A 15,076-nucleotide genomic window follows, 5' to 3' on the forward strand; every position below is an offset into this window, starting at 1 on the left:
AGAAAGTGTGTGTAGAAAAATCCATAAAATTATGAGCTCCATAAGTAAGGGCAATGGCGCGTCTAGGCGGTTAAGGTGCAAAAATTTTGCGCTCTTCGCCTTAAATGAAGGATATTTAAGGATATCAGCGGCCGCAAATGCTCACTTCTCAAAGTCTCTTTCCAGCAGTCAAGATTCTGATTAAAACGAGCAAAAAGGAAGCCTTTCATGGTAAACGTGTGTTCAAGCGTTCAGTGAATTTTGTGAGTCTGATAGCGCTTACGAGGGCGTTTACTTTTTTGTGCCTTTAGAAAGGTCTCAATAGTCTGGGTTAGAATTAGAGAATTCTTGCTGCCATAGAACACTTAGCTAAAATCAAACTAATCCCTAGCGATTTTAAGCTGTTTTTTAGAGCGAAGCCAACGGACCGTTATACAAGATCTCGATTCACGCATTCTGTCCAAAAACCAAGCAGCCCTGCTAAAAGTCTGGGGCGAATCAAGCACGGCTGACCATTGACCTTCGGATATTCGCTTATATATTTACGATAATATTCTATGGGGTGGTTTAAAAGTCAGTCAGTGAATAGAAGAGGATGGGCGCTTATATGATTCAGAGAGATTCCAGTGTGATTCACTGCTCTCAAAATATGGCTTTTGTTGTACTGCACACTTCTCTTTTTACCCGCCCTACTGTAGGGAAAATTTAATGCAGAACGCAAATGATTTAGCACAAATCTGTTACGAATTTAGCGCAAAACCTTGACCGAAAAATCAGTTCTGATTCGATGTTCATCGAATGGCAAGTTCGGCCAAACAAAATATACTAGTCTTAATTTCGGTTCCCTTGAAAAATGGAGGAGATCCTAGGAACAAGAAAGGAATAAAAATATACACGTCTGAGACTCGCACAATATAGCGGTTTTATCTCAGGCGCACATTCATTGTTTCCTAGCATGAAATTACCAATTGAGCCAAGCTGGTCTTTTGTAGGTACTAAACAAACTACTGAAACCGATTTAAGATATCAAATATTTCCCTTTTCCATGTAGGTGAATTCTACCTTATAGCATGTACTGTTGATACTGTCTAATTTAGCTGGTGCAATCTATCTAGAATAACAACTGCATATTTAGAGGGGAGAGGAAAGTGGACACCTTCAAGCACTTCAATATCGATTGGCATCTAGTGGGCGATAAGGATTCTACTGAAAAGGAGATATTATCGGTCAATTTCTCGGTGGTCGAGAATCTGTTAAGTCAGGGATCAAGGGCATCGAATGGAGATCGCACGTCCAGGTTGATCGATGCAAATCAGGCGGAATAATGCATAAGGCAACCGGTTGGATCAGGCGATACGCTTTTCAGAACATCGGTCACTATTAAGCGTGTAATTTGCCCCCGTGCATTTTTTAGCATCAAAATGGCGTCAGAATCTTATACTTTTGCATCGTTTCTAAGTCATCAACGTGTATGATATTTCTACTATTATTAAAGCTTGGAAAGTGAGTTAAGTAGTATTATGGTTTGGCGTAAATTGAAACGCCCAAAATTTGCTGCCACGTATTACTTCAGACATGAATTGCGGAAGAATTTGACGTCATAGTACTAATTTATAAAAGAAATTTTATAGTTATTTAAAAGGAATCTTAGTTTTGTTTTGTGTTTAGTCTCTGACTTTGGCCTTTACTCAGTATCTAAGAATGATTGAGTTGATAAGAATCACTTTTCTATGAGGCACTTCATTTCATAATGTAATTGATAAGTTAATACGGCGATTTCTGTGTGTTGCTTCGTATAAGCCTGTTGCTGTCTGTGACTTCATTAGTGAGAGTTGTAAATTGTTTTACTCTCAAACGGTAATTTCTTCGAAGCTAGCCATTTTAGAAACAAATTATCGCTGAAGAAATTTGTTATCCACCTCGTGCATCTGTTGTCCTAATGGGATGTCATGCATATTTGTGACCAAAACGATGTAAATCGCCATACCAAATAATTAAGTTTTCCGTTACAGTCAGAATCGTTATTAAAATATATGAACGCTGATCCATCTATCTATTTATCTTAAACTCATACCACTATTGCAATAAAAATACTGTGGCTTCATGCAATCCTTTTTATAAGCAGATGTAAACATATACATTTAAACATTTAAACAATAGGAAATCATGTAGTCTAAAACAATCATCATTATGAACACTGGAGGATCACTATTGAGCCGTCGATTCTATGCCCATTTATGTAGATTTTAGACCGCCGCCGTGTCTGATAAAAAAACGAGTTTCCGGCCCATTACGCTAATCAGTAAACCGGCTTATCTTGTTCGCGGAGATGCGAGCCCAAATTTTAGATTAGACAACCGATGTTTCAAGGCATTTTGTGACCCAATAATCGAGCGTTTCATTCGGTAGCAGATCGTCAGATGGGATCGAATTTACCACCTATCTTGATTACATTCCTCGAATCTGAACGATTGCACGGTTCCTCTTTGGAAGGGAATTCTACATTCTAAATTATACTTCAACTTGTTTTGATTCATATTTTGGGTTAGATGTTTTTTTTTGTTAGACCAAAGACCTGTATGAATGAAAATTAAAATGAGACGACTAAAAATAATCATGGCATAAGCTCCAATGCGTACGGTAGCACCAAGCAGAGCTCATAAAGTCCCTCATCAAAGACTCGAAATATGAATTTTTTTGCCCTTTTAGGTTCCGTTTTTGCGCTTAGTGCTTGATGCGCTTTTCACAGAATTTGGTTTCAAATTCGACGGATTGAGATCCGTCGCGTACTGATCTTCATTATACTTGGTTATCGTGTGGTTTCTGAAATGTTACGATCTTTTCTGTTATTATAATTAAGTCGTATAATAGTCGTATTTTTCATAAGAGAAGAAGCTTATATGTGTGCGACGCCTAAAACTTGTTCAATTTGCGAACAATCCCATGCAGATGGTTGTATCAGTTCAGTAGGAAGAAATTAAGATAGTAATGTCCGAATTTGAATGTTGACAGCAAAGCTTGTAAGTGCAGTGTACTCTTCTGCTCGCTAATATTGTATTACTGCAACTTAATTTATTGGTATTCTGATGCATTGCGGCCGTAATTTAATCGCAGTGCAAGCCGAATGAACCTTTTTTCCGTTTATTTTGTTAATTTGTGTTTCATGTTGGTAAATGCGTACAAATTACTTTACCTAACTTGTTTAGAGCTACTGGGGGTTTTCAATCTGATAGTTGGAAAGTTAATGATGGGCTGTAGATACTTTACTCTTCACAACTTATCACACTACACCCTATGGCCTGGAGAACATTTCATATTATTTTTGCTAGAAGATTGCTATGCATTGTTTATACACGGCGGGATTAGAGGAGTAATTTTAATATGTGAAAAATGTTATTTTATTCAGAAAAATCTGTTATTTTATTTAGGCATAAAATTTTGAACACAACCAAAACGAAACTATTTTCTGGGTTTACTATTTGGGATATTTTTGTCAGAGGTTCGTTCTTTCTTAGTATATGGTCTACCTTCTTATTTACCCGCGTCATCTCCCATCAGACGTGTAAAATCAAATTTCAACATTAAGCAAGAGATGATATTAAAGCTCAAGTAATATCCCGCTCATGCTATTAACATCGTTTCTCAAAATCAAATCTATTAGAGAAATTGCTATGTAATTTAACCATGTCTAAGGTGTTGAATCTTAAAAATAACATTAAATTTCAATCTGATGGATTTTTAACTTCCCTTCCCTTCCAATTTTTGGAAATTTGTAAAGACGTAGAGAAGAATTTTTCTCGTCATACAGAACGCACAGCATACCCGAAGCAGATTTTCTTTGTTTTGATAAGAGACAATATTTCACACGCGCTTCGGTCGAGCGAAGTAATTTATATACGAAATAATATTTCACGAAGCGCTCTTGAACTTAAACCAAAGATGTATGCATGCAGTTCTAACATTAAAAACTAAGTGTGAAAGTTATTAATGAGCAGAACTATATGAGAAATTTTTTATCATCGTGGAAGATACGAATTGCATGTTAATTGTTAACAGCTTTGCTATTTGCAGTACTTTATAAAGCGTACAAAGAATGAAGTATTATTTTCATAGGACTATAAAATAGGTACGTGAGTAGGTTTAGATGCTCGGCTTACTTCAAGTGGAGTTTCTTTAGCTTCTCTAGATTTTTAGATTTAATTTACAGCGTATTCTAGAGTATGGTATTATTAGCAGGTTGTGATGCATAGGTGGGCAAGAGCGACAGTGTTATCATTTTTCTGCTTCTATGGCATTACAGGGCGGCATGACGGCTGTTCAGAAGGCGACTATGACAACCAAAGCACCAGAAAGTTCTTGGTTTAGTGCCCAGTAAAACCATCACAAGTACCACTACTAAACTATAACTTTATCAAAGAGCAATACCGGCGAGAACCAATTGCGCTCGAGCAAATTTCGTAGTAGTTTCTGTTTACCTTTAGCGCGATAACAAGCGGTGCTTTGACTTCATATTATTGCTGGCAGTATGTCATGACCAGGATATTTGTATCAGTTTGTGTTCTTTTTTCGGGCCCGCAGACATTTATTGCGTTATTTTCGTAGCTGGTGCGGCGAAGGATGCTGATTGGTTAGTGGGATCGGAGCTTCGAAGATTGATTTCATCATAATTTATCTGTTGTTTTTTAATGCTTAAAATTCATCAGATGACTGCTCATATAGTTTTACAATGGCGTTTGAGAACATTTTATAGAATTTTTATTTTTCACTTTCGCCGCTCTTCGGCTCGTTTTATCGAAAAAATGTGTATTTATTAGACCAAGTATTTTTTGTAATAAGTTAAATAATTTAATATATATATATATATATAATAAGTTAAAGCTCTTATCTTTCAATTATAAATAAATAAATCCGTTCTTCGAAATTTATAAGAACGTGTATGTATGAATCATGAAGTTGCGGAGTTTCACGTCAATTATGAACTCTAGGAATCACTTCTTGTTTATCAGATGACCGAATATCTATGTAATAAACGTTTGAATTGCCCAAACCCCATTTTTAACAATCTATGGAGCCAAGTTCTTTTCTTTGAGTCAGCACGACTTGTGAAATTATTGTTGTAGCATCGCTTATTGTGTGATCAATTGATAAATTCCCGAATAGCGTTGTATGTTCAAATTTATTCTATACTTCCATCTAGTCGGTAGAATAGAATATGATTTTACTCAATCTTCAAGGACGTTTTGAAGCCAAAGATATAAATTTGAAAATATAAGGAAAATCATTATTATTATTTAATCGATAAAAGCTGATGAAAACGCTGCTTTTGCATTATCTGCGTTACATTAATATTTTTAGGTCATTGCTGATAATTGCCGCACTAGATGTCGAAACCTTATAATTTGGGTGGGAAAGAAATTTTTTATTATTTGATGCAAAACGGATGGATTTATTTTTCTACATATTGAAGTTCGTCTGAGATGCCTGAGGACTTGAAAAAAGCCGATGTCATAAATGACATTAATGCGCTTTTCATTTATATAAAATACGAACAAATGTTATAATTGATCACGTTCACTAACACTAAAAATGCAAGATAGTATAAATATGTTCTACATTAATACTCTAACTAGTTTGCTTTGATTGTATCGTATGCACATCAAAAAGTGCGAGTTTAGCTTGAGGACTTACACGTTCAGATCAATGCCTGAGGACTTGAAAAAAGCCGATGTCATAAATGAGACTGATGTCTCAAGACAATCTCTGTAGACAGTGGCTCTGCAGTCGTAAAGTCCTGGAGCTCCTGAACGCCTTGAGCTCGGTGCACTGAGCTCCAAATTAGCTCGAGCCTCGGTTCTCGAATGGGCGCTCATTAACTACGCTTGTATTTGCCGAGGACTCATTTACAGTAAGGGCTTAGTTTAAGGGCCAATAAAATGATCGTAGTTAGCAGTCAAGTGAAGTGTATTTGAAGTTAGCGCGTATCACAGGTTTCAACAGACGGCTATAATAATAGCGTTGCGCACAAAATCAGCGCTTTTCACTCTTAAATCATAATGTTGTGCCAGTTTTACCTTCAAAATGGAGATATATCAGAAATTTATGACACAGGTGAAATTCACACAGTTTGAGACGTCGGCGTGTGAGCCGTCAATAGGACACGTTCCTAGTAAACGAGAAGAAAATGAAACTTGACCAAATCTTCTCGTATGAGCTGGAACTTTTTCCGAACAACCTCGCCGTAATCAAGCTACATTTAGAAAGAAGGTAACAATTACCACGCTGAAATGATGAAGATCATAGTTAATTGGAAGTAGCCAATTCCGGAACCCATTTATCGCAGTGTTGGAGTAAACAAAAGGCCAAACTAGACTAAGGAAATGAATCCAACACGTCGAAAAATATAGAAAATGTTAATTGCTGATTTAATCGCGAAATACTTGAATTGATCGATAAGAATATTTCAATAATGATCCATTTATGAATTAATCATCATGGAAAACTATCTCACCCGAGCGATAAGATGATGAGCAATGTCAAAAAATAGCTCGAGTATTCTAAGAAATGACAGAAGTTCTAAACAGTACAATATATCAATAGAATAGCTATACGATAGTAAATGACCAAGGCACCATAATATATTCACATCTTAGGATAGACGAAGAGTTACACAAAGTTCGTTTATACAAAAATACGAAAAATTAATTCGAGGAACGTATTAAACCATAAGAATGGGATATTATAGCATCGTTCATGGAATAGATAACGTTTAAGCCTAATATGGAATTAAATTAAGTTTTTAACTATCACAAGCAAGGTATTGGTGCTTTTATAAGATGTAATAACAAAGTCATAACGTGCCCGCAGCGCGGGGTCTCAACTTTTCTATTACGATCATTTCCATGACAATCAGGGGCATGCTGCGACTTGCACTTATTGTTAGTTAGCTACGTGTTTCCAGATTTTATTAATGGTTTTGTCTGAGCTATACAAAGAGACTCCAATATAGAGTTTAGTGTTTGCCTTCGAGTGTAGAAATCGGCAATGGATCTCATCGAATAGAAAAACATTAGATTGATAATAAATGTGATATAGTCAGCATTCACAATCTCTTCAGTGATGTATATATTCTCGCATACATATGTATATCTGAAACACGCGACATAGGGAATAATAATAGTGTCACGCTCTATATATAATAAGCACCACTGAAAACAAACACATCATGGCATAATGAACAACGCATAACTGACTGACGTATAAACAATCGGACGTAACGTAACAAGTTTAATAATTTATACATGATGACACAAGACGCACTGCCACTGCAATGAATGATTACAATATTAATATAATCTTAATGAGAGGATATTAAGTGTTAGGACCAGGGTTTTCCTATCTGCTGCGCATTTTATTTCCAGGGCAAGTTTGTATTAGTAGGCTACGTGACGTCTCCGATATCTTAAGAATTATTTATGTTCTCTTGACTTGTTAATTTCCGGTATGAGAAACAAAAATTACAAAGCATAGATTAGTACGCAAAATTAATGTTGTAATTAGTGTTCTTGACTGTAAGATTTCCATAGCTGGAGAGTGGAAGTTTCAAGAAAGCCAGTTGGCAGTGCGTGTGCAAGCAATGTATGGTATCCGTGATAATGGATACACACGTGTTACTCTAATAAGAGGAAGCACCATAAATCACTCAGCATAACTAATTCCTTGTTCTTTAGAACCTAGGCGAAATAACTCAAGGCAAACTATCGTCATTTAGGGTCTTTGATCAGAAGTTCGGATGAAAATTTTACAAAGGCTTTCGATAGAATTGAAGATGAAATCAATAGACAAACAACACCATGTCGAACATGGCCTGCTCGTGACCGTTTGGCGCCAATAGTTTGTATTGTCAAAGTTTCAAGCATCGAGCAATATTTTCTTGAGCACAGAGCTGCGAACATGAATCCAAGTGTTGCAAATCCTGTGACATTATTTTTCATAATAATTTAGGCACAGGTATCTTAGTCACATTATCAATTTCTAATGTTTTGGAAGAAAATGTTAGATCTGGTTCAAATCATTACGTGCACGAAAGCCTAACATTTCTCAGCGACGAAAAACTCTAGAAGATATGCGGAACGAACTAGTAGTTTTCGAATCGTAGAACTTCTGAGTTACTTGTATTCGATTAAGATCCTGGATAAGGAAACGGTGATATAATATAACTTAATTTTTAGCTTAAAACGAAAGGACTAGCAGAAAAGAGACGATGGATATATATAGCCGATTTCAGAAACAGCATCCAATAAAAGCAATATATCTTCATGTTAACGCTTTTCTTGTGAATGTAAATGAAGTATCGATAAATGGATGAGATATGTAGTTATTTATAAAATAAATATATGAGTGATCTGGGGACCTAATCAGGAATAGTTATTAAGGAGTTGAAGACTCTTTATCTTTGTGGACATTGCAGGTATTTATTACAGGTATTTGTAACTAATATATAATAACTGATAATTTTTATCATACTGAGCAAATTTGGACTTGTAATTTCATTTTGGGTATAAAAAGCTTTGCAAATAAATGCCAGGAATGATGATAGCATTCAAACTTTCCCTATTCTAATTTTTCAAGAGTCTATTAAAACTGGAACAGTGAAGAACTTTCAGAAACATTAAAATTTATTTCCAAATTAAATTGGAATTTTTCATACCAGGAAGGCATTTCTTTCCGTTGTGAAGAAACAAAGTATCTCTTCTTTCAATCTTTAGTTCATTAATAAACAAATGAAAACATAAATGAACCTTATTTATATTATGTGCAATAAAGCGAAATCGTAACGAACACCGTCTTCGCGTCACAATTACTTCAAAGTTAAGATAATGTAGTAAATGACATCACATAAACTATATCGACTGATAAATGTGTCCTTAAATAAAAAGCACGCGAACTTATAATAAAACAACTTTTAATGTTTCTAAATTATAAGCAGAAAGCACCAACAAATTTATACGACAGCACCTCACTTACTGTAGCTTCTCATGCCGGGTCGATTGTGTGCTATTTACCATCTATCTAATGAAAAATTTGCCTAATATTGAAGCATCCTATACTTTTATATCCATCAACGACGACAAAAATCTAGAAGAAAAAGTTAGGAAGTTCATCAACATAAGGCAAGTTATTGTTCTTGAAAAAACTTCAGATGAACTGCGATATAATCGAAAAAGATATCCACATTTTATTGAAATTTATCAAGTAAAAATGTTATTAATTACTTCATAAGATGTACCTAACGTACGTAAAAAAGAACATTTAATTAATAATCGCCTTGTGTTATTTTTCTAAGACTTGTCGAAGCGTTGAAGTAACAATCTTCACTCTGCAAAAAAGGAAAATCGGGTAAATGTCCGATAATTGCTACTATATATATATATATATATATATATATAAAAATATTGATCGATTTCGTCACTTTAGAATATTTAGGGGCGAAGTCTATATTCATTAATAGGAGCTAGCATAAAATAAATTTTAGAGTCGGGTGCTGATAATCACATGAATACGGCATAGACGCAGGAAAAAATTAGAAGGGCAAGTGCGTGAAACAACACGGATGCGAAATATCGTTTATCTATTAATATTTCCGGTTAGGTATATTACGTACGTAAGGTAAATTTTACAAGTTACTGACTTGCATATTAACACGTTTCCTATCTAATTACGTACTAGATATCGACTAATAAGGTTGTGATGTTTGCAATTGTAGTGTAGGTAATCTATTTAGAAGTAATGAAGTTTTAAGCGATTATTATATAAACGTGGGGAAACATTAATGCCTCTGTGAACAATCGATATTTCCCATACATATTGTTAACTGATGAAGATAGGAATGCATCCATACAATTAAATTAGTATGCGCTACTGATAAACTATGAACAAATTTACGCAAAACAATCTATTGACGAAAACAGACCATATACGTAGCACGTCTTTTCCACGAACGCAAAGCGCGTCGGAAGTTCGGAACATGCTATTTTATTAATGTTTTATGTTATTATGATCAACCAAGACCTATTGAATGAGAAAATTAGATAGATATTCCTAAACACTTAACTAGTTACCTGCTCAATGTGCAGAGTGCAGGTCTAAAAGTGATTAAGGTGACTATCTTCTCACTATGCTTGTTTCTTCTTCTCTTCTTCCGACGATAATGCTCTAGATTCTCTTTGTCCCAACTGCTTCGAGTTCTCACTCTGATCACTTTTTAATTTATTATGATTAACATTTTTACTGCTGCTTTGATCAGCATAATTTGCACTCGCAGCATCTTTAGTTCTCCGTTCGTTATTTTTAAATGAATTATTGCTGTTGTCACCAACACTCTTTTTCTGCCTTGCAGAAAGCAACGACGCTTGACGAGGCTCGTGGAACTCGGGTAAGTTATCCTTATCTTCAGCCTCGGGTGGGACTGACGATTCTGTGAGCTGCTGCTCGCCGTTATATTTAGCAAGCCTGCTGCGTACAATATTCAGGTGCCGTAAAATATAATCTTCTGTGGGAGCGATAACGTGAGCGCGGGCCAAGCAAGACTCCGCCGCTAGCAGCTCGCCGCGTTCGACGTAGACGACGCACAAGTTGTGCAGGCCCTGCACGTTGCCAGGGTCAACTGCCAAGATCCGCTCGTAGCACTGTCGGTTTAAGGGATGAAAATGTTGATAAATTACAATTATTTTCGTCAATATAATATTACATTGTCTCACAGTTACAAATCAGCCTTTGCATTCTTATTTTTTTATGGGCACCAGGGTGACATTGCTTGTCAGTACGTCTGTTATGAATATAATTTATATAATAGATAAAAAAAGAATCTCTCGAATTCCTTCCGTTACTGAAAACTAGAGGAACGAACCTTCTCTGCGGCATCTAGATCCTTGATGTTGTTGATGTAAATATCGCCAAGGAGGATAAGGCCCTTGACGTGGTCGGGATGATGCTTGACAAGCTGGTTCAAGAAGGGCGCCGCTTCCAAAGGCCGTCCGTCGTCAGTCAACAAGAGCGCCAGGTTAAAGAGCGCTGATCGAAAATCTTCTTTCAACTCCACCGCCTGCAGAACATCACAATAGTTATTGCTATATATTGTGATGAAACGGCTACCACAATATGTCATGCAGATGACATATTTTACTGAGGAAGATACTTTTCGGTTTTACTTAGTGCACCATTCTTCTCCCATGCAAATATTATTAATGCTTGAGCGAGAGACAACTTCCCAAAATAGGATAGCTAATAACTCCTTGAAGATGACTTTATTGGTGCTACGAACAAAGGGTATTGTATATTAAATACAGTATTTGAGCGGAGCTTCACGTGTATCGAAACAAAATAGCCGGTAAAATCTAATTGTATGTTACCTATTTATCAATTGACCATGAATAAAGTTGCGTTGTAGGAGAATGCTCACCTTCCTGAACCAATTTTCTGCACTTTTATGATCGTTATCATCCATTGCAATCATTCCCAAGTTGAAGTAAACTCTCTCATTTTGAGGGTCTTTCTGAACCAGTCTTAAGAGCCTGGACACTGCAACAGGACGCAGCGCTGCGTTACCGGACTCCTGTGTAGAAGATAATAGGATCGTAATACATACATCTGATGTTACCGTTAAAATAGACCAAACGACAGGAGACATTTGTACTTGCGCCGCCGCAAAATGGAGGCAAAACGCAAACTTTGAGTTGATTTTTTATATCATGATTCTTTGATTAAATAAATGTAGAATAAGCATATGAATAACAAATGTTCAGGAATTACTTCAATAGCAAAGCAACAGCGGACATTGAAGTTTTGCTATACTTTCTTACTATTGAACAATTAAATTATGAAGATGAAACATTTCCCAAGATTCTGTTTTGGTCATTGATAACAAAATTCAAACTAAATATTAAATGTTGTCGATATGTTTGATGTTAGAATCAGAATTTGAGACAAAATTTCTTTTCATTTACCTACGATTGAGTCGAGCAAGAGAGGAATTGAGGAAAAAATATGTGTATGTTGAAAAATGTGTTGGTTGGTTGAAGGTATTAAACCTATTTATCATTTAGGAAAAGATAGTGGAATTTTCATCAACGCAACAACACACTTTCCATACTCACGGATGCATTCTTCGATATGTGTGCTATAATTACAAATTTTTATACATCGCATGAAAATAAGAACATTCAACACATTCTACCCATAGCTTACAGATCATTCTCCCATCATTCGTATTTGGTTTGTGATACGTGAAAAAGATGATGTATGGATTTCAGGAAAATTCCATAAATATCTCTCGTGTAACTTAAATTTTTACATGTGCTTCACTTATCATTAATTTTGTGGTAACGCTGAACAATCAAGTACCTGAATCAGCACGGCAGAGTTGAGAAGCGCCTGCTGATGATCTGGGTCCATCTCGAGCGCCTTGTCCAGGTAAGCTAGCGCCTGCTGCGCGCGCCCCCTCTCGAGCAGCACCACGCCCAGCTGAAAAAATGTGCTATTCATAATATTTTATTCGATAATATTCATTATACTCTAATGCGCATTCAAGATGGGAATTTATCTGCTCTTGATGTATCATCAGCAACAACACGCATAGCTGAAAAAACTTATTATTAATAACATTTTATTAGACAAGATGCATCATTCTCATGCGTATTTAAAATGGTAATTTATCTCCTTTAACACTTGTTCCAAGGCAGAGATGCTTTATACTAAAATTAATCCACGCGTCCCTATATTTCAAATGTGAGAAAGAAGTTGACGGTTTCAAGTTTTTTCCTAAGTTCGTTCTGAAACTAGCTTTGCAGAATTCAATAATAATGAAGTAGTCACTAAGCCACGGTACAAATTCACCTGAAAAAAACTTTCTACTGCTAAAAATGAATGTTATTCAGAGTTGGAGCCAAATTGATTATGAATATAAAAAATACATATTATCGTGCTTCGTACTCGTATCAATGAGATGGCATTAGTTAGTAAGTGGGATTCATTCCAAGCATTGTTTAAAAACCGTTTCCTTCAGTATAATATTTAATTATCGGTGCCCAAATCTGGATCTCAAGGAGTAATTGTATGGAAAAAAATAGATTCATTGTTCAAATTTCTTCGAAAATAATAAGCGTTAGAATTGAATGTCTGTGCTGTTTAATGCTATCGCCTTAATAAGGCAAATTTGTAAGAACAGTTTTGCTTTTGGTTTACCCGACCAATCATAGAGCTCGACTAATTTCATTTTGGCAGAAACAGTAAAGAAATATTATTAGTGTATTAGTAAGGCTACACTAATACTGTATTATATACACAATTAGTGTAGTCTTGCCGGGGCCATAGCATTAGTTTCGCGAATTTGTACGATATCCTATTATGCATTTCTCGGAACTGAAGTGGTTTCGAGAAGTGTTCTTTGTGCATCAACGATGGCAATCTTTCGTTGTTGCCATTGATTTATCCCTTGCAGTTATTCGATCGCGATGCCCTGGAATGATTTACTATATAAAATAATAATTTTATAAGTAATATACGTACTCTGATAACCATCACCGAAATTGAGCAAGATTGCATGTTAATTTTAATTTAGCATGCATCACCATGAAAACTCTTTCAAAATAGTCCGGTGTAATCAAAATGAGCCTCAATACTTGAATCACCCGAATACCATGAACCTGATTAATTTTCTAATTTTTATATGAGTAAGAACACTTGAAACTATTTCGAATGAGATTCAATCGGGTAGCAGCACATTATAAGCGAAACTAAGAAAAACGATATAATAATTGATTGATTTCCCATCGTTATTACCTATCTTGAGCAAAATGCATTAGGTACCAACTTTCCAAAGGATCAAACCGCTACGTACGTTGATTCAATTTCGGTAGTATTACAATTCGGATACAGAAAGAGCTTTGCCCAGCGAGTTCGTGTGAAGAGCGCATACATTATAAGAGTATAGGCGTGACATCGAGCAACGCCTCTCTCCCGCTAGGCACTCGTCACATCAATAAGCTAAGCGTCTTCGCTCGGTCTTAACAAACTCCTAAAAGACACGATTTCGTGGCAGGCTTACAGCCATGCCACGAAGCGCACCGCAATACAAGCCCGACCAAAGCCAGTATGATTAAATTTCAATTCGTTTTGTTTAGTTTAAAACTAAACAAATGAAATAAAGTAAAAGTTTTTTATAAATACATGTGAGCATCTATAAACTTACAAATAATTAGTCTAGATAAAGAAAAAAAATTAATAGCATTCTAAAAGAATAGTAAGGATCGTCATAGTTTTCATTAATGTACATAATAAAGCTCCTTGTATTCAACGGGATGTGTTCACTATTGATGCGTCTCGTACAGTAAAGTGGATTTACGTCAGCAAGTAAATTTACAATCAAAACAAACGAAAAATAAATTGACGATAAACCTACCAGCCCAGCAAGATTGGAAAATTTAACCACAGAAAGACTCACGTTATAGTAGATATCCGGGTTTGTGCTGTCGTAGAATAAAGCTCTTTCGTATACTTCTTGCGCTTCTTTGGTTCTGCAAGGAAAAAAAAATTCATGTGAGTTGTGCTAGAGTGTTTTCTGACTCTTTTCTAATTAAAATAAATCGTTGAAATGCATAATGACCGACTAAACTACGTATTAATGAGTGAATTTGAAAATATTATGCAAACGCTACTCATAATATTGAACATGACCAGATATTATAAATGGAACTATAAATTGGTAAAAAAAACTCTAGCGGCCGAAGCGGCGGTTTTAAAACACAATAGCAAAGGTCAAAGCAACGACGCCGGTAACATCAAATACATTCTGAACAAGATGATGATGCAACCTAACTCAAGTCAATGGAAGTCGACACAAGCCTCCAGAAATACTTGGGTGATGTTAAGCCGTGTTCTGCATTCTTCAAAGGTTGTCTAGCGTGTAACTCGAGTTCCGAGCCTTCAGTTCTTCATGAAAGAAAACCTAATTTTGGTTGGTCTTGGTTATCGTTCAAACGATTGACTTGGAGCGCGAACGCACTTTGGAGCCAGCTTCGCAATTGAATTGTATCAAGCGAGG

At 35.9% G+C, this 15,076-nt stretch overlaps 1 protein-coding gene across 1 annotated transcript in view; it reads right to left on the reverse strand.

The window, feature by feature from the left end:
• Positions 1 to 5,922: 5,922 nt before the first annotated feature.
• The window catches only part of LOC108674334 (protein O-mannosyl-transferase Tmtc3), a 146,601-nt gene continuing 137,447 nt past the window's right edge, over positions 5,923 to 15,076 (reverse strand). The window contains exons 13-18 of the mRNA XM_018162273.2: positions 14,477 to 14,549; positions 12,379 to 12,498; positions 11,438 to 11,590; positions 10,886 to 11,080; positions 10,098 to 10,664; positions 5,923 to 9,355 (exon numbers count right to left, since the gene is read on the reverse strand). Of these exons, the coding sequence (XP_018017762.1) occupies positions 10,152 to 10,664; positions 10,886 to 11,080; positions 11,438 to 11,590; positions 12,379 to 12,498; positions 14,477 to 14,549 (1,054 nt within the window). The 3' untranslated portion in view covers positions 5,923 to 9,355; positions 10,098 to 10,151. The remainder of the gene's footprint in view (positions 9,356 to 10,097; positions 10,665 to 10,885; positions 11,081 to 11,437; positions 11,591 to 12,378; positions 12,499 to 14,476; positions 14,550 to 15,076) is intronic.

The sequence above is a fragment of the Hyalella azteca genome, unplaced genomic scaffold (assembly GCF_000764305.2).
Source record: "Hyalella azteca isolate HAZT.00-mixed unplaced genomic scaffold, Hazt_2.0.2 contig10909, whole genome shotgun sequence".
In the NCBI taxonomy this organism is placed as follows: Eukaryota; Metazoa; Arthropoda; class Malacostraca; order Amphipoda; family Hyalellidae; genus Hyalella; species Hyalella azteca.